The sequence below is a fragment of the Prionailurus viverrinus genome, chromosome B4 (assembly GCF_022837055.1).
Source record: "Prionailurus viverrinus isolate Anna chromosome B4, UM_Priviv_1.0, whole genome shotgun sequence".
Classification (NCBI taxonomy): Eukaryota; Metazoa; Chordata; class Mammalia; order Carnivora; family Felidae; genus Prionailurus; species Prionailurus viverrinus.
Genome location: NC_062567.1, coordinates 86635900 through 86660565, shown reverse-complemented (window position 1 = coordinate 86660565; position 24666 = coordinate 86635900). Strand labels below are relative to the sequence as shown.

General features: G+C 40.9%; 1 protein-coding gene across 3 annotated transcripts in view; it reads right to left on the bottom strand.

Moving 5' to 3' along the window:
- Nucleotides 1-24666, bottom strand: part of SRGAP1 (SLIT-ROBO Rho GTPase activating protein 1) — a 284852-nt gene that overhangs the window by 56811 nt on the left and 203375 nt on the right. For all 3 annotated transcript variants that reach the window (XM_047865066.1, XM_047865065.1, XM_047865067.1), the window contains exons 7-10: nucleotides 18104-18325; nucleotides 15514-15615; nucleotides 3997-4194; nucleotides 3180-3264 (exon numbers count right to left, since the gene is read on the bottom strand). In XM_047865066.1, coding sequence (XP_047721022.1) covers nucleotides 3180-3264; nucleotides 3997-4194; nucleotides 15514-15615; nucleotides 18104-18325 — 607 coding nt within the window. The remainder of the gene's footprint in view (nucleotides 1-3179; nucleotides 3265-3996; nucleotides 4195-15513; nucleotides 15616-18103; nucleotides 18326-24666) is intronic.

Sequence of the window (24666 nt, the reverse complement as noted above, 5' to 3'; positions counted from 1 at the left end):
TTTGAAAGTATGTTTGTACTCCTACTCAAAGACAGGAAATGGATTGGATGAGGATAACCCATTTAATTCCTTGATCAAGACACCTTATGCCCAGGTCTACAAACAATCTAACATGGAACTCAGCTTCCAGAGTCAAGTTTTCTGTGTTTAAGGGAAAACTGCACTGATACTTACACCACCCCCCCCCAACCCCGCCTTGACTCCAAGGTTGCACACAAAGAAGCCAGTGTGAACACGAAGGCTCATTATAAGAAGAAAAAGAAACAATTTCAGTGCCTCAGTTTTGCGGATGTATACCTCATTTACTATATCGACATAACTTCTCCGATTTAAAAACAAAGGACATCACAAAAGGATATAATAGTATTGCTGAAGGATGCTGAAGAAGGTGATGACTTTGGTCTTAACGACTCATTATGTGTTTGCTTTCATTTCAATAGTTTTCAAAGACTAGGAATTCTCAATTTTGACAGTACCCCTTTAAGAGCCCAGTCTAGTTGTTTTGCAATGTTGTAAATCAAAGGACTTACTGGGCCGCTGGTCGGCTGCCAAAAGCAAGCAGTAAGACAGGCCAAACACATGTCTGTAGTTACAGTTTCAGCTGTGTACGATCAACTGCTAAATCCCTGGGTTAGGCTCTATTTGTTTTACTATGAAGGCAGTTTTTGCAGCCGTGAGTCTAGCATAATTCAGGGATGTGAGTTTTATATAAAAAAGTCAGGACTGTCCCCAAACACACCATTGAATCCTGTGCTACTAACCTTATTTAGCCAAACCCAGACTTGGATTCCTTCGTAAGGGCTCACCGTTGGATTACCTCATTGTGGGACAGGCGCCATTAACTCTCCCAGTCTCCTTTGGTATCAGCCTATTAACTCGAACGGGGCTTGCAGGGAGAGTCAGGGGGCTCACAACAGTCCAGCTAAAGGCGGGCACATTCTCCAGGCCCAGCTTTTCTCTGGGCAAAGCTGCCAGCATCGTGGCAAGGCAGTGACCAACAAGTGGTGTGGAAGGCTGCCAAGCCCGCACGTGGGGTAGGGCCGGGGAGCATAAAGGTCTTCGACAAGTGGGCAGAGGCTGGTGTGTCTGATGCCACTGGAGGAGAACCATCCAGTTCCTGAATCAATCCAATCTGGGGACGGCCTGGTACACCCACACATGAATGTCACTATGATACCGGAACCCATTGAGAGAAATTCCAAGATAAAGAAATCCTGGCTTCGAGTCCACAGGGTACAAAACGGCTTTATGCATTACAGCAGCTAATGACGGACTCTGGCATGTGGATTCAGCAAACTGGTTAAAATATAGCCCTATCCAATAATGGCATGTAAAATAATATGAACCGTTGGGGCTTTCTCTCCGGGAGACATAGGGGAATCTATGTAGAATGAGTATCATAAAAGTTTCGGAATGTGATCCCAAGTGAATTAACACATGTGTCCGTATGAAGTGCCAAGAATGAATTCACCCACTACTTAATTCCCTCCAACTCACGATTTCTAAAGTGGTACCAAGTCCTGTAGGGAAGGACTCTGTGCCTGTAAGCGTTCATCTACACTTACGATAATTGATGCTTCGGGACTGGCAACTGACCTTGGGGGCATCACTGAAATATCAGGCATTTTGTGGCAGATGGAAAAAATGATCTTATAGGATACTCTGAAGGAAGAAAAAAACAACTCAGGACATGATTCAAAGAAGAAAAAAGGCTTTTTATAAAAAGTTCAAGCCTCTATTATAGAAGAGTCGAAAGCCTTGTACAGGGAACATTCATATTCCCTTCACTTAGATTTCCCATTTTGCCACACTGGCCTTATTTCCTTCTCTCTTCTTCTCTATCTTTTCTTTTCCTGAATCATTTGAAAGTAACTTGCAAATGTTATGATACTTAGCAAGCATTTCTTAAGAATAAGAATCTTCCTTTATAATCTGAACACCGCTGTCATATCTAAGAAAATTAACATTAATTCAATAATGTCATTTAATATACAGTCTATATTTAAATTTCCCCAACTGTCCTTAAAATGCCTTTTGTTAACTTTTGCTTTTTTGATTTAGTATCTAATGACAGTTCACACACTGTATTTGGTTACTTTTCTTTTTTAAGACACTGTCTAGCAGCTTAAATGTGAATTTTTTTTCCCTAAATGCAATCAGCCTTTCATCTTAGAATCTGGCATCCGTACTGTAATACATGGGAGACTTAGGTCATGATGACCTTTCTCCAAGTGGTCATTCCCTGGAGGAAACCAGGAGATAAGGTTATGAAAAAAACGTTGTTGGTAGGAAGGTTCTAGAATGGTAGGAGACAAGAGTTTAGGTCAAAGAGCAGCAACTTCTTTTTGGTCTGAGTTACACAACTCAGTCCCCTCATTTCCTACTCCCATCCATATTCTCTCACTTTTTATAACTTGTAACAAGATCTAGTGTGAATACAAGATAAAATTACAGACTATGAGGCACTTAAAAAAGGGACTTTGCCTATATTCATCTTTTCCTTTTAAATTTCAAGAAGATGAAATTGCCTAGCATCGCTTTTTTCCCCCGTCAGTTTCCTCATCTGTAAAAATGGGGAAAGTAATAGCCCAGTTCAATACATAGTTTAGAACAATGCCTAGCACAGAGAGAGCCCTATAGAAGTGGTAGCTATTGCTGTTTTTGTTATTATTATTAGCCATAGCAGTATACTTCATTAGGTTATTTCTCAAGTAAAATCAATGTCTCTGGGAAGGAAAAACAAACAAACAAAAAAGTTTCCCAAACTGGTTTAACCAGTTTCTAGAGTCCAACAAGGCATGAGATGTGACAACAAATACTGGCCCACTGAAACGACTGGGGTGGAGCTGGAAGGGTGGAGAAGTCCCAGAGGGTAAGGAAGAAGTGTCTGGGTGCAGGGGCAGCTAGGAGCATCACGCTCTGCCGATCCTTCCTCTGGAGCTCTGTGTTGGCTTTTCAGCCCTCGCTAGACTTCCCTACTCTTCCTCCAGGTCAGCACCAAGCTTATAAAGAAGACAGTTCCAGGGAGAACTTGATTTTTACAGATACAGCAAAAGCCCAATCTAAACAGTGTTCTCTGCTTCTTCAAACACAAATCCACAGCTCACAGTCTTTATGGAGCAGATACGTGACACAGTACGTGGTCCACGTCACCTTCCCCTCTGTTTCAGATAACTGACCTTCTCCAAGGGTCCTCTGCAACAAGTCATGTTTGGCTTGAAGTTTTGTGATGAGATTACTACCTTCCAAATACTCCCGGAGTTTCTGCAAGAGGAAAGATTCGTTTTTAACTTAAAAATATATATTTCTCAGGGAACTTCCCATAGGATACCTATAATCCAGCTCTTTTATCTTCTAGATCCTAGAACCTTGCTCCTTGGAGTGTAGTCTGAACAGAACAGCAGCACCAGCCATCACGTGGGGGCCCATCAGAGAGTGGAGTCTCAGGGCCCTCCTTCCCCAGACCTACTAAAATCAAAACCCGCATTTTAACAAGCTCTCCTGGTGACTATATACATTAAAATTTAAAAGTAGTTTTATAGCAGGCCTCTTTAAATCTGTTGGCCTCTCAGAATTATCCAAGGAACTTTTAAAAAAGTGCTAACTCCTGGAGCACCCGGGTGGCTCAGTCAGCTGAGTGTCCGACTTTGGCTGAGGCCATGATCTCACAGTTTGTGAGTTCGAGCCCCATGTTGGGCTGTGTGCTGATAGCTCAGGGCCTGGAGCCTGCTTCAGATTCTGTGTCTCCCTCTCTCTCTGCCCCTCCCCTGCTCTCACTCTATCTCTCTCTCAAAAATAAAATAAAAACATTAAAAAAAAAAAAAGAAAAGTACTAACTCCTAAATCCTATCTCAGACCAACAGAATCAGAACTCTGAGGGCAGACGAGGGTCCATATTTTAATAAAGGATCCCAGGTGATCTGGTCAACTCTAGAGGCTGTGTCTGGAGACCCCAGATCTGAGCCCCAAGAGTAGCTTGGGAAGTAACAGGCGCACCATGAAGTAGAACTGCTCAGTCTCCTGCTGGTTTGCTCTTCTCTTGGCGATACTGGGCTTACTCAGGTAGGTCTCAGAGACAGTAGACTTCACAGACTCTGTGGACCGACTGTGCTGGAAGCATTCAGAAACATCATAGTCCTCAATGGTGACCATATCTTGTATGGTCTGCAAGGTGGCTTCAGTTGTTTTCTTAACCTGGGAACAGGAACACATTTCGCACGTTACGACATTCTTTCGTGAATCACACGCTCAGTGAGAATCTACTCTGTCAGGCAGAGATGAGGACACAAGTCCTGCCCCGAGAAGTTCAGAGTCTACTAGGAAAGACAGACAGGTAAATAACACCCGCTGTCACCAATACAAAGACAGGCTCTCTTCTCCATTATCCTAAAGAGGTTATTACTTTGTATTTGAATCCTTAGAAAACTCATGTATCACTGGGTACTCTCTCAGTTACATTTTTTTTTTTTCAAATAACCTTTCCAATTGGAAGTGAAAATACACACAGAAAAATATGCATAAGTGTATTGTTGATAAATTACCAGAGTGAACACTTGTGTGACCACCACTTAGATCAAGAAATATAGTACATTGTGAAGATCCTCTCATTTCTCCCAACTACAACACACCTCTTTTTCCTCCCCAAAGGTAGTCATTATCCTGATTTCTAACACTATATATTAGTTTTAGCCTTTTTGTACTTCATATGCATGGAATCCTATAGCATGTATGATTTTTGTCTTATTTTGTGCAACTTTATGTAGTAAGATTTATTCATTTCTTGGGAGTACAGTGTTTCATTGCGGAATGCTGGCTATTCATTGTGGGAATACCTCATAATTCATCCCTTTCACTGTTGATAGATGACTTATTTCTAGTTTTGGGCCACTGAGAGTAAGACTGCTATGAATTCATGCCATAGCATCCATGAGCAGAAGTGCTGCTTAAAGAGATTGTCAGACTGTTTTCCAGAACTGTTTTGATCTGTATTCCTACCAACACAGAGAATTCCTGTTACTCCACATCCTCAAGAATTGGTATTATCAGTTTTTAAATTTAAACCATGGTGTTGAGTATCTTATTGTGGTTTTAATATGCATTTCTCTGATGACCGAGACTGAGCTCATTATAATGTGTTTAAGGCAATTTGGATCTCCTCTTTTAGAAATACTTTGCTCAAATCTATTGCTCAATTTTCTACTGGGTTATGAGTCTTTTTCTTACTTATTTGTAGATATGGTTATCAGTCTTTTGTTAGTTATATGTGTTGCAAATATCTTATCACACTGTGCTCTGGTTTTTTACTTTCTTTAGTATCTAGATGAACCATTAATGTAATCAATTTACCGATCTCTTCCTTTATGATTAATGGTTTTTGTGTCCTATTTAAGAATATTTTCCTATCTCAGAGCCATAAAGATATTATTCTATGTTATCTTCTCGGAGTTTTTTTTTTTTTAATGTTTATTTATTTATTTTGAGAGGGGGAGAGAGCGTGAGCAGGGGAGGGTTAGAGCAAGAGGGGCAGAATTGCAGGCAGGCTCCACACAGTCAGTGGAGCGCCTGAAGCAGGGCTTAAACTCATGAATCTGACCTGAGATCATGACGGGAGCTGAATGATCAAGAGTCAGAAACGTAACCAACTGAGCCACCCAGGTGCCCCTCTTCTAGGAGCTTTTTAATTTGCCTTTTAGTTTTGCTGGTTGTTTCCTTCGCTGTGCAGAAGCTTTTTATTTTGATGAGCATTTTTATTTTTTGAGAGAGAGAATGCATGTGGGGTAAGGGGCAGAGGGAGAGGGTGGAAGAGAATCTCAAGCAGCCTCCACGCTGTGTAGAGCCCAAGGCAGGGCTTGATCACACAATCATGAGATCATGATCTGAGCTGAAATCAGAGTTGGATGCTTAACCGACTGAGCCACCCAGGTGCCCCTATTCCTTATATTCTTAAGAGTAATCCCCCATCTTTAGAAACTGCTTTTAGCATGAGTCTGCGGGTGGTGAACTGTTTCTGTAGACTAGAAAATGTCTTTTATTTCACTTTCACTTATGAAACTTGTTGGCAGTTTATTTTCTTTCAATACATTGAAGATACCACTGTATTTTCTTATGGCTTCTATGTTCCTGTTGAATGAGAAGTTTGCTGTGAGTCTATTGTTACTTTGCTTGCTTCTACAGGTGCTTTTAAAGTATCTTACCGTTTTACCATGATGTGTTTACATAAGGATTTTAAAAAATACATTCTACCTGGATTTCTTTGGGCTTCTTGTGTGATATTTTTCATAAACTCTAATAAATTTTCAGCCTTTATCTTTGTAAATATTGTCTCTCTTTTCTATCATTTTCCTTTCTGGGAATTTAATTAGTACATGACACATGACTGTGTTCTCTATATCTCTTACCCTTCTCTTTGCATTTTCTACCCTTTTGTTTTTCCATGCTGCATTTTAATTATTTTCTTCTGATTTGTCCTCCACTTTGATAATCCACTCTTCAGCTGTGTTGAATCTGATGTTAAAATCATCCACTGATTTGTTAACTTGGGCCACTATAGTTCTCATTTTTAGAATTTCTATGCAGTACATTTTGAAATCTGTTCTTTCACTGTTAATAGGTTATAGTTCTCTGCCAAAATCTAAGCTTGGCTTTTATCTCCTTGAACACAGTGAGTAGCTCTTTTACAGTTTGTTTCTGATACCCTCAATATTTGGAGCTCCTGCAGGTATCTCTCTGTGATATCTGTCTGCTGGATGTTTTGGTAGAGTTACTTGAAGCCCAGGGTGAAGCTACCATCTTCTAGAGAGAATGTCTGTTTATTTTTCCAAAATAATTTGGGCACTAATAGTTCAGAATCAGTGGGTTTTATTCCTGTTCAAAAACATTTGATGCTCTTCCTTTTGGGAACATATGGTTCCCTGTGCCATGGGCTTCAGGCTTGGCCAGGCACCTTGTCCAGGACAGTGAAATGTGAAATGATCAGCAGAGTGACTTGGTTTACTATTACAGGAGGGAGAAAGAGTTTCAATTACTCTTGTCTTTTAAACAAGAAAATATCGTTTAGAGAAGAAATAATGGCAACCAGTGTTAGTTCCGATGCTTAAAGAGGGCATGTGATAAAATAAAACAAAAAACACAAAGAAATTTAACAGACTTGGTCATTATTGCTGGGGATACGCATAATGCAAAGGAGAGATATTACTGGAAAAGAACAGATTAATGGTTACTTAAAAAAAAACCCAATACTGTAAGTGGTTGCTTTAAGAAGTCATGATTACGTATTTATAGCCTGAATGAAAACACTCACCACCCTAGAGGTGACATCAGCAAGACGAGAAAATGGGAGATCCCCTGCTCCTATTCCCTCTTGCCCCACCACAACAATGATCTGGCAGCCATCTGTGGACAGAAGTGCATTTGTGGGAGCTTTGGGATCCAGGTAGGAACGTGTAAAACCTTGGTGGAGCCCAGGACTGAGGAGGACCAATTTGAGAAAGTAGGCATGGGCCCAGGTGGGAGGCTTGCCAACCATAGTCCTGGCTACTGAGCCAGAAACAGCCAAGTCCTGCTGTGGGCTTCGTAACAGTCTTGTTTGGCTTTGGTCCTGCGACCAGAAATAACTGCCAAGGGACCCATGAGGAGTCACACTTACCTGCGCCTCAGGTAACAGGCCTGCTGACGTTGGTCCTAGCTATGAACTGTGTAGAAACCCATGATGCAGTTCCGGTCCCTCTCAGCACTGGTCATGGAGCCGTCACGTATGTTCAGTGACTTGCTAGAAAGCATGATTCTCAGTGCTCCTGGAGGCAGGCCTGCCTACCTTGGTCCTGGCTATGGACGCTGAAGTGGACCTGTGACTCTGTGCCAGCTGCATTCATCTGTGGTACAGGGCCAGTCCCGCCGGCCAAGAACCTGTCCAGGTAATTGAAGGGTGCCACACCCATTCAAGCACCTGGTAACAGACACACTGTGGACCAACCGTGGGTCTTGAAGTGAACCGTTGTCCCAGCACCAGACTTACTGACCCAGGTCTTGGAGGCAGTACCATCCACCCTGGGGCTAGACAGGATCCACACCCACCAGGGCCCATGGTAACAGGCCCACAAACTGTGGACCCGTCGGCAGCCTCGTGATTCCCTGCCATTGTTAACAACACCGCCTTTTTTTTTTTTTTTTTCCTTTTCTGAACTTTCTTTTCGGAAGCAAGAGTGTCACGGTTAAATTTGGAATTGTCATAAAAAATAAAGGATGTGACAGAAAACACCAAACACGATGGCTGGGACTACATATTACCCCATGGGATGTTCTCGACAAAGAATAACACCAGCTTCTGACACACTAGTCATGTTAATAAGTCACAGGAGGGAATATAATGAGGCAAATATGAAATAGCTGATACGAGGCTTGTAATGACTCCCCATCAGCAGCAGGAAAACGCAGTGAGCTTTGGCAGGAGAGGCCAACAACGTGACAAGGAATGAAGAAAAACCTGAAGAATGTACCGCAGTGGAGGAGTGCCCAGGTGGCTTGGACTCTGAGATGACAATCCAAATGAACCATGGAGAAGAGGGGACTGTGGCGGGCTTCTGCAGACTGGCTCTTTTGCCTTTTTACTCACAGGACCTTACAATCATCGGAGAAGACAAAACAGTTGTTTTGGTTTCATTCTCTAAACATACTATTCGTTTCCTAGGGCTGCTGTGAACAAGTCCCGCATGCTGGGGAGCTTTAAACAACAGCAGTTTATCGTCCCACGGGTCTGGTGGCTACAAGTCTGAGGTCAAGGTTCTGGCAGGCTTGGTTCCTTGTGGGCACCACGAGGGAAGGTCTAGCTTGAAGATGATCATCTTCTGTGTCTCTTCACATGGCCTTCTCTGTTTCTGTGCGCAAATTTTCTCTTTTTATAAGGACACCAATCACGTTGGATGAGGGTCCACCCTACTGACCTCGCTTTAATTACCTCTGTGAAGACCCTGTCTTCAAAGTCATATTCTGAAGTAGTGGGGGATCAGGACTTCAACATATACATTTTGGGGGAACACGGTCCAACCTCTAACACAAACATTTTATGACACCATACCTTGCACCTTCCTCAGGCCCATTCAACCTTTAAGACTCATCAATCCATGTGTGAAGATGGCTCCCAGCTCTGCCTTCCCTTCCCCACCTACCTACTTACTTCTTGCCATCACTGACCTCAGATGCATTTCACTTACAGCACTGTATCATTTCAGATGTGTGAAATATTACCGCACAGAGACCACACACGCATGTGCACACACACAGAGACCGGATCAGTGCCAGAGTTAACTAGCCAAGGGTACAGCGCCATACTGCCAGCACAGGGCACAGAAGGCAGGAGCAAAAGCAGAGCATCTTGCCATGACACCCCTTGCTCCTGGTACAGAGAGATGCCAGTGACCTCGCCTGTGCTGGATAATGAGGAGCGCGATGCCAAACCCATTTCTCACAAGCACCTACCTCACTGTTTAGAGGGAGATGCTGGCCATCTATAAGGGAAACAACTTGAGTTTAGAGCCAGCTTATTAATCTTTGTATCTCTAGTCACTAGCACAGTGCCTGGGACAGAACAGATCATCCAAAGGCTTCACTAAATGAATGGTAGAGGTTGAAGTCATCCTCTTTGCAAATCCACAGTCATCAAAGCAACACTCAGCACAAGCCAGCAACACGCACTTTCGTGAATATCAGCCATCCTGAGCTCGCCATCCTTTCTAGGGTGCCCTAGCCCATGACTCACTTCTAGACCCTTTCTAAAAACTCTCCTCACTCTGCTTGGTATTCTTCTGGATCAAGTTGCTTCCTGTGGGGAGTTAAAGCTTATCTGAAACCACACACACACATGCACGCACACACACGCACACACACTGCTTCTAAAAATAAGTGTTTACAGTGAAAGACAAATGATCCCTGTTTTCAATTTTGGCCCAAGATGATACTATCGTTTAATGGATAAATGGCAGTTATCTTTTCTTAGGCTTCTACTGTTAACTTCATCAACAGAAAGTTGCAGGTAAGTTAGAAACATTTAAATAAATTAAAAAATACTTAAGCAAAAATGAAGTTAAAGCCACAGAGAAGATCAGAAATAGTAACTATGATTAAGTAGTTATCAAGCTCCACATCTGATAACTGTCCATAATGGTTTGATCACAGATTTACATGACTTGGGATTCTGCTGTAGTCAATGATATTATGGGAATGTGATTCTTGAGGGAAATATGACTTTTCAACCCTGAGGTAGATAACCAAAACATCTCTTACTTCCCTCAATTACCCAGGCCATGAAAATTGTTTCAAGGTTTAGGTAAAATCTTGTTCATTACAGTTGAAAATATCCTGTGTGAGGAATGTATTTTTAGAATAGTCTGTGAATTATTCCCTAGTAAACTGTCAGTGAAAGATTTTAAATAAAGCTAGGAAAATTTATATGGGGCTGTCAGTTCATTACACAGTGTTGCAAATTAATTGAGGAATCGCAGCTTTCTCTCTTTTCCATTCCCTTCAAGGGGGTAAACGTACTATAACTTAGAAGAAACTCATTTTATACGTGAGATTTTAGTCATAGCACTGAAGTAAAATGCTTACGGAAACTATTTTCTGGACAAATATTGGGACAACTGGTCTGAAAATCGGGCAAACTACTTAAAACTAAGGCTGTACTAAAAATACAAAAGGTATAATCACTCTAGTTCTACAATTCATTCTCCTTTTCTTTGGCTGTGTGTAGGTAAAGGACGGAAAGAGGAACTCTAAGAAAAGGGAAATGTAGTTGTATGGGGAATTACTCCAGAGCTAGCTTTGAAAGAAAGGAGCAAAGAGAATGTCCCCTAAGCTGAAATCCCTGTAACAGATGTTAAAAACGAACTTTAAGAACATGTGTAAGATGGTGTGACATTAGATTGGAACATGTCTGGAGAATATTTATAGTGACAAAGGTACAGATGATTATTCAGATGTAAGTTGCTTTGAAAGTGTTGTGTTTAAAAGTAATGTTTACTAATGTTTCAAATAAAAAACTTAAAGAAAAAGAAAACAAGGGACACCTGGGTGGCTGACTCAGCTAAGCAGCCAACTCTTGATTTCAGCTCAGGTCATGTCACAGTTTGTGGGATGGAGCCCTAAGTAGGGCTCTGCACTGACAGCATGAAGCCTGCTTGGGATTTTGTCTCTTTCTCTGACCCTCCTTTGCTTGCGTGCATGTGCGCGCGCGCGCGCATACACACACACACACACACACACACACACACACAAACACACTCTCTCTAATAACAACTAAAAAAAAAAATGGGAATAAAGCGTGGGCAGCAGGCTCTTTGTTAATTCCATGTGCACAACCCACAGTCGCACTAATAAATATTTGTCGGCCAGCCGCCTGGAACTTGAAATCGTGAAGATTGAGGTACCAGGGATATGAGAGTGTAGCATAATGAGACTGAAGGCTCATTTTATAAGGCTTGCCCTGTAAAATTGTGAAGTGACAAATTATAAATGAGTATCCACCCCAAATTCAGTCAAGCCCTTCTCAAAACTTATTCAGCTTTTACTATGTGCGAGTATCCTGAGGTCATTTCACAAATGCTTCTCTTTGTTCTAAGGCCTGTGCTGCAAGCTCAGATATCTTCAAGGGCCAAGGAAGTGATGAAAACGAGGCAAGCGGGCTGAGTGGGGAGCATGGCAAACAGGAAGCACATGCTCTGTGTCTAAGCGGAGCATCTTTGCTCAAGCCAGTCATCACCTCGCAGAAATGCAGGTCTAGTGTGATCAGACTTTCTAATTGTTTAGAAGCTGGAAATAGATATTTTTACTCCCAACTTCTAATTTAAAATTTTTTTAATGTTTATTTATTTTTGAGAGAGAGAGAGAGAGAGAGAGAGAGAGAGAGAGAGAGAGAGAGAAAATGAGAGAGCGAGCAGGGAGGGGCAGAGAGGGAGACAAAGAATCCAAAGCAGGCTCCAGGCTCTGAACTGTCAGCACAGAGCCCAACACGGGGCTTGAACTCACGGACTGTGAGATCATGACCTGAGCCGAAGTCAGATGCTTAGCTGACTGAGCCACCCAGGTGCCCCCAACTTCTAATTTTTAAATGACAGCAACTAAGTTTTAAAAATCAAATGCTGTGGAGCAAACAAAATGTATCCATGGCCTGTAGGCTCCTAGCATGCAAATTCCCTTCTAAGAAGGCTTCCTACAGTTTTGAATGGTGCCCATTATTTGTAGTTGTTTAAAATTTGGTGAAAAGGTTCGTGTTCTATTTAGCTACACTGTCCATGCTTTTGTAAACTTGGATGAAATTCCCTTTCAACTTTTATCTCTTCGCTGGGCAGTCATTATTATTTTTAGTTAGCCAAACTCTCTCTCTCCAGTGAATTCTGGACTTTGTGTATAGCTGTTTGGGCAGAGGCAGAGAATTATACAGAATTATACATGTTTCTTTACTTGTATACTTTGATCTGATAGTGACAGGTCACTTTTCTGACCTCTATCAGTGGAGGTCTGCCTCTATCAGAGGCAGATTCTCTATTTCTGGTAGAGAAAAGTGCTATACAGGACTCCAAAATTGGCAACGATTGCAATTTTGTTCCCACGTCCCGGCTCTTATTTTTTACATGATACAAATGATTTGTTATGGTTTGGCTCTCATGCTAGATAGATGCTGTGACATTCATCTCTGTACTCTCCGCACCTGGCAAAATACGGGGAACGTAGAAGTTGTTGAACAAATATTTATTGTACTGAAATGAACAGTAACAAAACCCCTCAAGTCAGCTCTCAAGGTCTCTCATCATCTGACTTGAGCTTCACCTTTGGCTCTTCCTCAGGGAGGAGCTGGTCGATGACCAAATTGCTCTGGGAAACCAAGGTTCCTCCAGGGCATCTTGAAATATAGTGAAACATTGTTTCCTCCTTCTATACCAATGGAAATCTATCGATTGTCGAAAATTCAATTTAAATCTTCCTTTCAATGGGAATCCCATTCCATGACAATGAATTTGTTCCATATCCAACAGATCATAAACCACTAGTCATGCTCATCAGAAACCTCAAGACAACATAATTCATTTGTTACTACAATAAGTCTTTTAATTCTCAGAAAGCACTGACTGCCACTATCAGCAGGACACTGCTTTTCTACATTGTGCCCAAAAGGGCATACGTGAAGGGTCAAAAACTCAAAGGCCTGCAGAAGCCAAATGGGCGAAGAAACGAACAGTCCAATGGAAGAAAACTGGGAGCTGAACGGCTATGGCAAAGTGGAACTCAAGTACCCCAGCTCTTCCCTTTGTGAGGCAATCCGGGGTCAGTCACCAGACTCTCATTTTTAACAGGCAAAAACTGTGGCAGGCAAACAAAACAGGTCTCTGGGCCGCCAGTTTTGACCCTGGGCACAACACATTCTTTTCCTAGAGTTTAGAGGCTGTTTCCAAATAAAACAGCAGGAGGATATGCAAAAACAAAAACAAAAACAAAAACACCACCACAACAGGAAGTCATTAGACATACAAACTGTAGGTCTATCAGGATCCAATAAACTGCATTAGGCAAGTATTCTGTGATGCCTCCACAAAACTCTAAGCTCTAAAACACTTCAAGAAGAGCAATAAAGGCTCATTTGTGGGACTTTACACAGCAACTGAAGACTTCATCACATGGCTGCATCTTAAACACACATGTTTGAATAAGGGGTGGTTTGGTTCTTCTAGAAAGAATGGAAGCCAGAAAGCTGCAATGCATTTTGACCAAACTATACTGGTCTAGAAACACATCACTCTCTCTGAACAGAACCAAGTAACGTGTTCATGTAGCTAAAAACATCCCAGTGGGATTAAAATAAAAGAGGGTACATCAAAGTGAATTTTGGTAATTCATTTCATCAAGGTGAATTATTATTGTTTTCTTTTTTTATCTCACATTCCTTCCTTTCAGGAACTGTCTCTAGAAAAACATGTTTCTGTTGGAGCTGTCAGCCAAAGGGCTCTATGAATGAGCACAATATATAAGGTGATCAATGACAGAATCCCATTTCTTGCGTGTATTGGTTGGTCCAGAAGTATGCATGACTTAACTCAGGACAATAAAGGATCCTAGTTCAGGGATAAGGACAGTGGGATGAGGTGAGATGGCAAGCTATAGGACCATGTAGCTTTGGCTATCCCAATTTGAGGGAAAACAACTACCGACACATACGAAAATACAACTTCAGAAAACTAGAAAGCTTATGAAAGAAATTGAAGAAGACACAAAATAATGGAATTCCATGCTTATGGACTGGAAGAACAAATATTGCTAAAATGTCGATACTACCCAAAGCAATGTACATATTCAATGCAATCCCTATCAAATACCTATCACTTACGCCAAGCAAAATTAGTCAGAGAAAGACACAAATATATGATTTCACCCACATGGGGAATTTAAAAAACAAAACAGATGCACATAAGGGAAGAGAAGCAAAAATAATATAAAAACAGAGGGGGAGACAAACCATAAGAGACTCTTAAATACAGAGAACGAACTGAGGTTTTCTGGTGGGGTGTCGGATGGGGGTAAGGGCTAAATGGGCAAGGGGCATTAAGGAGGACACTTGTTGGGATCAGCACTGGGTATTATATGTAAGTGATGAATCACTAACTTCTAATCCCGAAATCATTATTATATGTTCACTAACTTGGATTTAAGTTGAAAACAAAAAATACAACTTCAAAGTAATGAAAAGAGAGATTCCTGATAATATCATCGGAACACAGATCCGATCATTCCCGAGGCTATGCAAACATTGACCACTAAATAAACTTTCTGACTTGAGTAAGTTTGATTTGGGTACCTGTAAATGATAACTGAGAGCCTTAGAAACATATGCAGTTCATATTTTATTTAACAAGAATGTGGATCCAATTAAATTAATTTCAGAAACAGGCAGCTGAATTGTATGACTGCTTTCTGGTTCGACATATATTTATAATTCACATTTTATGTTCTATCCATTTAAATCCAGTAATGTCAGCAAATAAATAGTTTCCTATTCTCACTCAAGTGCTATTTTAAAATAGGATTTCTGTACTAATTGTATAAGTACTGCCATGTTCAGTACCAAAAATTTAGAGAACACATAAAAGCAAAGTACTAACTTCCAAAAAAGTTAGGATTAAATTAACACGTCAGTCAAAAGTTTTATTTCACACACTACTGTGTATTCTTGGACCCATGTTGAGTTTAATCATTTATGGGAACTGTTTTCCACATGAACTATGAATTTAAGAATAAAATGTGTGTTTTTTCATGAGTATGCCGTGGATCCCTGGTGAAGAATTCATCTCTGGTAGACTACAGAATCTTTGCATTCATCCTCTACAAAGAGAGTATTCTAGGAACCACGATTTAGCTAAAAATGCCTGATGAAGAGACGCATTTGGAATACTAAATATGCCTAGGTCACGAGCACATGCCTTCCAGTCCCATTAGAATTCGGATTCCCTGCGGGGCAGAGAGTATACTCACCTCCTCATTCTCGATTTTCAGCGTGGCCAGCCGGGACTGCAGCTGCTGGTACCTGAGCATGAGCTCTGCCTGGACTGGTTGCTGAGCGCTGACCTGACACACCTGATGGGGAATCAGAAACCGCAGTTATAACAGGGCCAGCAAGCCACCCTCCAGAGGCAGGGTTCTCCTGCTCAGATGCTGCACGAGTCATGCTGACCCGCCCAAGATTCCAATTACGTATTTCCTTCCAAGAGGCGCTTCGACACTTCAGTTTTAAACACGGACTTGCTATGTCAGGGGCAAGGGCAGAACGCAGCTGTGGGGCCTGGGGATGGATGACGGGGAAGACAGCAGCTGCAGGAAGCTTCGCTCTAAAAATGGGGCACTTGCTGGAGAGTGAGCTCTGATCTTGAGGTCTCACTTGTGGGAATTCTGAATGCCTATGGGGCAGGGGGCAGAGGTCAGAGTGCAAGGGATGATCCAAACGAACCACACAGGCAAAAGGAGGGGAGGCCACAGAGCCTCCTAGTGACAGTCAGACGGGTACCTGTGTAACGTTACTAACCCTCAGCTTCCTCATCTGTAAAATGGGGATAACAGGAGTTCCTACACCATGGGGTTGTGGTGGGGATGGAATGAGTTAATGTACACAAAGCACTTAGAACACTGTCTGGCACACAGTAAAAACTCAGAAGACGTAACTGTTACCATCTTTTAACCATGGCTTGCTTTACCAACATCGGCCACATCACGTGATTTCATCGTGAACGTGAAGAGGCCCCTTGTAGTCTTTGGCAGAAAGATATTTTGGCTATGGTCTCAATTACGGATAAGGTCACAATTAGAGCCTTTTAATTTTATTATATTTAGTTCATTAAAATTGCACCAGAAGCAAAATCGTTTCTTTTCATCTTCCTTGTCATAGAAATGCTCCAGCAGATGGGGGTTTCCTTTAACGGAGTCTCCGAAACATCACAGAAATTATTGCTCCCTGGCAGAAGAGGCCATAAAAAAAAAAAGGGCAACTGACTCATTTTATTAAAAATAATAATAGTTAAAAAAAAAAAAAAAGGGGGGGCGCCTGGGTGGCGCAGTCGGTTAAGCGTCCGACTTCAGCCAGGTCACGATCTCGCGGTCTGTGAGTTCGAGCCCCGCGTCAGGCTCTGGGCTGATGGCTCAGAGCCTGGAGCCTGCTTCCGATTCTGTGTCTCCCTCTCTCTCTGCCCCTCCCCCGTTCATGCTCTCTCTCTCTCTGTCCCAAAAATAAATAAAAGTTGAAAAAAAAAATTAAAAAAAAAAAAAAAAGGAAAAAGTACTAACCCAACTGAAGTCACTTATTTGTGATATTTTATCATTGTGTATATTTGACATATCCATAACTAAAAAATATAACAGTAATCATTTGGTTTTGGAAACACAACTCTGGGTAGGATAAGCCACTTGCCTGTCAAACACATGTGCTATTGGCAGAAAAACTGCTCACCATTTCTAATCGAGTATTTTACTCTAGCAAACCGAGCAAATATAATATTAGGTTAGAAATGCAGCATGCGCACATATAACTTATAAGTATTAACACTAGGTGTCTCAGAAAAAAAAAGATGACGTTGAAGAAATCTGTCATGGCTATTATATCTATTTTTAAAACCATACTGTCACCACAATGAGCTAAAATTGAGTTGTTAATCTTTGAGTATTGTTTTGCACAGCTGGGATACCAAGTGCTGTATAGCGTGCTCATTAATTGGGTCTTCTTGTTTTCCCAGCCGCAGACGATAAAATATACCACTGTAACTCATGAACGGATTAGGTGGATTTTTTTTCCCCTTGGGTAAAATAGGACAGAAAGCTAAATTCATATGAAAAACCCAAGATACAATATATCATGTCTAATGTTCATTTTACCAGTTTGGAAACAACTACAGTCTTAAATAAATGTTCTGCATTTTTTCCCCCCTCTCTCCCATTCTCCTGCCATTTACAATTATTTTTCTTTGTGAAAATCTTTAAATCAAGATCACAGGAAGTCTTCAGGTAGATTCTACTGGGCCAGCAAAATAGTTCGTTCTGAATTTAAATCGGAATGTCTAGAGGTAGAGGTAGGACGAACTCTGAGATGGGTTAGTGCTTACAAAAAACTGGGTTTGCACGTAGGTTTGGCCTTTGTAGGCATTTCACCCAAAGGTGGTGATGGCTGATATTAGCATATAACAATGCTAAGATCCCATGCAAAGGCAGGAGAGAGAAAACAACTGAGAATTCTGACAACTGGTGGGGTACAGCATGTGAAGAGTAACATAAGTCAAAAGACAATTCATTAATTTTAAAACAATCAATTACCGGGGCACCTGGGTGGCTCAGTTGGTTAAGCATCTGACTTCCGCTCAGGTCATGATCTCATGCTTCCTGAGTTCAAGTCATGCACTGGGCTCCCGGCTCTCAGTGCAGAGCCCACTTTGAATCCTCTGTCTCCTTCTCTCTCTGTCCCTTCCCCACTCGTACGCTCTCTCTCTCTCAAAAATAAATAAACATTACAAAAAAAAAAATATATATATATATATATATATATATATATATATATATATATATATATATGTCAACCACTGACCTCATCACCCATGTGAGACTGAAACTCAAACTTCATCGGTGGACAGAATGCTGCAGGGTACATCTCCATGAATCTCTGTTTATCACTCCGGGGCTCCAAATTGTCAACCGCATTCTCAATAATGTCTAAGCCTTCATGTCTGGAAGTTTCAAGATTATACTCTGCAGAGAGGTATGTTCTCAGGGCTCTGTTCAGACTTGCATGGTAGCCAAGATCACAGCACTTAAAAAATAAAAGAACACCATATATGAAAATTAACTCAAAATGGATCACAGACCTACACGTGACAACTACAACTATAAAATACTTAGAAGAAAACACAGGAGTAATCCTTGATGACCTTGCATTAGGCATTGGTTTCTTGGATACAGCATCAAAAGCACAAGCACCAAAAGAAAAAATAAATTATTTGAAGACTTTTGTGCTTCAAAGGGCACTATCAAGTAAAAAGAGAACCCACAGGATGGGAAATTTTTTTGCAAATCATATCTGATCTAAAAACTTTGTATCCAGAATATATAAAGAAATCCTACAACTCAATAATAAAAAGACATATAGCCCAACTAAACAATGGGCAATGGAATTAGACAGACATTTCTCAAAAACACATACAAATGGTCAACAAGCACATGAAATGATGCTCAACATCATTAGTCATCAGGGAAATGCAAATCAAAACCACAAAGAGATACCACATCACACCCACAAGTATGATTATAATGAAAAAGACAAATAACAGGCATTGGGGAGGATGTAGAGAAACTGGAATTTTTATGGGAATGTGATATATTATAGCCTCTTTGGAAGGGTCTGACAGTTCATCAAAGAGTTAAACACACAGTTAACATATGACTTGGCAATTCCATTTCTAGTAATACATACAAGAAAAGTAAAAAAAAAATTCCAAAAAAACTGGTACATCAATGTTTAAAGCAGCATTATTTTTTAAAGTGTTTGTTTATTTTTGAGAGAGAGAAAGAGAGAGAATGAGTGGGGGAGGGGCAGAGAGAGAAGGGATAGGGGATCCACAGTGGGCTTTGTACTGACAGCAGAGAGCCTGATGTAGGGCTTGAACTCACGAGGTCATGAGTGGGATCATGACCTGATCCACAAGTCGTGAGATCATGACCTGAGCCAAAAGTTGGACGCTTAACTGACAAAGCCACCTAGATGCCCCTAAACCAGTATTATAAATAATGGCTGAAAAGTGGAAACAACCTAAAAATGTCCAACTAATTGACAAAACTAAACATTATCCAGTCATACAAAAGAACGAGGTACTGATAACATGCTACATCATGGATCAACCTTGAAACATTATTTTAAGTGAATGAAACCAGCCATAAGAGACCACACCTTGTAGGATTCCATTTATATGAAATGTCTACAATAGGTAAATCTGTAGAGACAGAAGGTAGATTAATGGTTGCTAGAGGATGTAAAAACTGGGGTGATGGTGGCGGCTAAGGGGTATAGGACTTCTCTTTGGAGTAACGAAAATATTCTATAAAGGACTGTGGTGACAGCTACACAACTCTGAATATACTATACAAGCCAATTGTAGCCTTTTAAGTGAACTATATGGTATGTGAATAATATCTAAAGAAAGCTGTTAAAAAATAAAAGCAAAAGCAAATACTGAAAGGAAATAATAAAAAATAGCATTTAAGGTTATTTGTGCATACTGATCCTACGATTTTTTTTGAAATCCATGTAGGATGCAAACATACTAACTGTAATGTTTTGGATCTGCATAATTTACTGAGGACTCAATAATAATCTGTACTCTTTCAGAAGTGAGAAAACAGCTTTGAATCTGCCAAAAAAGTTCAGGAATGCCTTCTTTCTTATCCCCAGAACAAAATTTGTAAATAAGAAATGACTGACAAAGTCCTTTTATCAGAGAGAGAATTTGGGGATTCTTAAATCTTCACTATCTTTAATTTGTATTTGCATTTATTTTCTTCATGTTGCATTTTAAGAGAATACAATTTTAAAAACATAACTGTGGATGTGGGTGCCTGTGTGTCTCAGTCGGTTAAGTGTCTGACTTCGGCTCAGGTCATCTCGCAGTTCGTGAGTTTGAGCTTCACGTCGGGCTCTGTGCTGACAGCTCAGAACCTGGAGCCTGCTTTGGATTCTGTGTCTTCCTCTCTCTTTGCTCTCCTCCACTAATGCTCTCTTTCTCTCTCAAAAATAAAATAAACTTAAAAAAAAATAACTCTGGATATTGGTCAGCTATAAATTACTGAAAGAATTTTAAATTTGTACATAAAAGCAATATAAATCTCCTAAAGAGGGAGTGGTTTTAAAAGGTACAAAACCAGGTCATCCCTATATTGTTCTAATGCAATCCAATCAATTCAATTTGATTCAGTTTAACCTAGTAATTAGATGTCTATTAGGTGCCTGGGAATTTGCTAGGCTCCAGGAATACGAAGACTGGAATACAGTAAAATGTAATTTCCATTCTCAAGGAATTTGAATAGAAGTTGTCCATTACTTTGCTACTAAAAGAACACTAGAGGGGCACAAACGAAGTAACATCCACCAGGATATGAACCATCAGATCTGGTTTGTTTTTTTTTTTTTAATTTTTTAATGTTTATTTATTTTTGAGACAGAGCATGAGCATGGGATGGGCAGAGAGAGGGAGACACAGAATCCGAAGCAGGCTCCAGGCTCTGAGCTGTCAGCACAGAGCCTGATGCAGGGCTCAAACCCACGAACCACAAGATCATGACCTGAGCCGAAGTCGGACACTCAGTAGACTGAGCCACCCAGGCGCGCACATCACTTCTGTTTTTAGGAAGGTACAGATTCAATCACTGACCTGTCCTTTGAAATGTCAACATATTTACTTCTACCCTCACACTCCAATTTCAGAATTATTAAATTTGGGATTTTTCTATGAAGACATTATAAAATCTTGCTGTTCAGAGTGTGGTCTATAGACCATCAGCATCACCTGAAGCTCATCAAAAATGCAGAATCTAAGGCCCCACCCCTGATCTGCTGAATTATAATCTGAAGTTTAAAAAAAAATCCACAGGGGATTTATACGTACATTAAAAGTTTTGAGAAGCACTACACTAAAACACTGATTTAAAAAAGGTCCTGTAGGGCACCTGGGTGGCTCAGTCGGTTAAGCATCTGACTTTGGCTCAGGTCATGATCTCACGGTTCGTGAGCGTGAGTCCCACATCAGGTAAGCTCAAGCTTGGGGTTGAGCCGTTTGGGGTGAGCATGAGCCCCACTTTGGATGAACACAAACCCCGCTTCAGTTGAGCCCCCCTTCTTTCTCTCTCCCTGTGCCTCTCTGCCCCTTGCTCACTTGTGCCCTCTCTCTCTCTCTCTCTCTCTCTCTCTCTCTCAAAAAAATAAATAAAAGGGACTGTAACCCTTCCATTGGCGGTTATTTCTACTAGTGGGCAAGAGAATATCCTTGATTATATATTATTTGATTTAAAAAATCAGAAAAAGGCTATGTCACATTTACAAATGCAAGCAGAATACAGTTGTGAAATGCAGCAGTCTCATCATTGATAAATTTCTAGCGGAATCGGCTGCACTCAAATATAGAGAATGATCTTCAGTTAATTAAAAAATTCTAGTTTCAGATGAACAAAGTCCTCTTTTATTCCTTCTGCGCCTCAAAATCCATAAAGGTTCTGTGTAGCCGTTTTATACACATCAGAGGGACCAAAAAATTATTCCACCTTTCAGTAATACCTCATCTTGTGAAAACAGGAATTGGGAAAGGAAACGGCCTCGTTTCTTTGAAATGTACTTGTGCTTCAAAACATACCACTATTCTGAAAGAAGACAGATTCAGCTTGATTATAATGAAGCTGCTTTATTTTAGGAGTACTGATCTCAGTGGGAGTTCATGGAAAATTGATATTAAGAGGAAGAAACAACTTAGAGAAAAGCACCCTCCACACAAACCAAGTGTCTTTTCAACAGAGAAAGGAAGAGCAAGGGGAAAAGAGAAAGAAAAAATAAAGAAATTCAACCTCCAACTACCTAATTGAGGTAGAGTTCTGAAAAATACATGTTAAGTTTGTATTAGTCCCAGACTTAAACTCAAATTTCTAAGAGTTGCTTCTTTGGGGGAGTAAATGTCAAAGTTAGGAAAGCACGGTGCATGCTTCGGCATCCAACTGGGGCCAGGTGGATTTGGTCGGTCTGGACCTAGTAAGGCAGCCTGGCTTTCAGCTGCGGTTTCCTAAGAGGCTGGGGAGAAGTACGCGTGTGGCTTCACACCCAATCCAGAAGGACTCCCCAGGTGTCTTCTGGATTTTGAATGCTATACCTCACCATAGAGGCTTCTGTGATGAGCTTGGTGGACAATAGCCTTCTCTGATCCTTAGGGAGCTTATCAGTCTAGAAGATCACTTAATTAGCATGCTTCTGTTACTTCTGATACGCATCATTGTCTATGCTCTAGGTTTTTCACGCATCCTGGACTTTAAAAGAAACAATAAAATTCTCTTTCAAGGTCTCCTGAGACAGCAAAGCCAGTCACAGAATCATCTCTTTTCTAAACTGGAAGCTAAATGACACTGGATATGTTAAGATTCACGATACTTGGTTAAAAGGCCTCAAGTAATTCTATGGAGCTTATGAATTATTAATGACGATAAGAAAAGCCAGCTTCTGCACAAAGAGTTGAGTTATAACCCAAATGCCTTTCATGATGAAAATACATAAGAAACCAGTAAGATACTTCATGAAAACAAAACAGTGTTGTTCTGATGGGTGGAAACCTGAATGGACACATAAAATTATGGATTAAAATTGGGGAAGGAAAGAGTGTTGGAAGTAGAAGAGTATTCGTTTTCTAATATCCTAAGAGCTGTCAAGACATATCCCACTAGGTATTAGTCTAAATCACCACAGTAAGCTAGCTTCTTTAGGCAAAAGGGTTGCAAATAGTATCAGAAGTAAAGATGAAATCCAGGTTTTGAGAACTGTGACAAACACTTCATCTTGCTCCAAAGGCTGAGAGGTTGGCTGATATATACTTGGTGGTTATACAGTCAGGTATAAATGGATCCCAGCTATTCAGGGAGAGAATTTGTTTGTATAAACTCTTAGGACATGAGAAGCCCTACTGGGCAGAAGTTTGGTCCTAGATGGGAGTGAAGATAATGGCACTCCAAAGGAAACAAGTCCTACACGTGTTTTCGGAATAGTAATAGCCAATATCATTCGCAGGGCAGCCCCAAGCTCCTAGGTGACTGCAGGTGTCATGAGAATGGAGAGAGAAGGAACTCTTCTGCAGAAGTATTCTACCTTAACTTCATCATTCCTGCCTCCACCAGAGAGGCTTCCTTGATCTTTTGTCCTGGGTCCTGTCTCTGGCTTTTTAATTAATAAGCTTTGGCTTTGACCATTCCAGAGTCCTGGGTATTGGGTAACGACTTGGTCTACCCCTTACTTTGAGTCTTTCTACAGTAGTGCAACCTGAGCAAACAATTGCAAAAACGGTTTTCACATAACCCAGGACCAGAAATAGGTAAGTTCACAGCTTTTTCAGATGTCAAATGAAGAAAGTTGATTTCTTCTGAATAAATTATCTTTGTCCCTTACTATTTTCCTCTCTAGCTATTCAGTACCTCACCTCAGAAACCACAAACTTATTTTGTGAGAGATGGGCATCTTGTGGGACTGAACTGGATGTTTAAAATTCTACAGGCAACTTTTGCACACCTGCTCTCATGTCTGGGTTCCTGATGGTCCATAAAGAGCTGACAATTTAATTCTTGCTGCTGCTTTAATAACCACAGCCAAGCATTTAGCAAAACTTGTTTTGAGTTTCTTCTGTGCAACAAAAATGTCAAAATGGTACATCGAAATGGATACAAAGTAGGAAACAGGAGGAGAATGGAGGTTGCATAAGCTTGAGCCAATGAGTAGGACCAATAATCCTTTGTGGCCTAATACATGTCCCGCTCCATGGGCACTTATTTTTCTCAGAGGAGCTGCCACCAGACGCATTTTATCTCCAGGACAAATCTCTGTAACCACCCTGAATCAAATCACAAAGAAGGAGAGAGAACAAAGCAAGCCCAGATAAATAGGTCAGGTGGTAAATGCTATGGAGAAGACAGAGGACTAGGGAGTGCTGGGGGAAAGGGTGTGGGTCTTTTATATAGGGCAGTTGGGTGCAACATGAATGAAAAGAAGGAATCTGCAAAGCTCTGGAAGAGTGTCCTAGACAATGAGTAGAAAGGGCCCAGACAGGAAAAAGTTTACAGGAGTCTGGGGAATAGAGACGCCAATGTACCCAAAGCATATGGTAACTAAAGAGGAAGTTGCAAAAGATGACATGGAGTGGCAGGTGGGCGCCAGTTCACATAAGGTCTTGGTGAATAGTTTAGATTTTATTCTAAAGACAATGGGAAGCCTTTGGAGAATTTTAAATAGGTATCAACAGGTCTGGTTTATTTTATTTTATTTTTTTTTCAACGTTTATTTATTTTTGGGACAGAGAGAGACAGAGCATGAACGGGGGAGGGGCAGAGAGAGAGGGAGACACAGAATCGGAAACAGGCTCC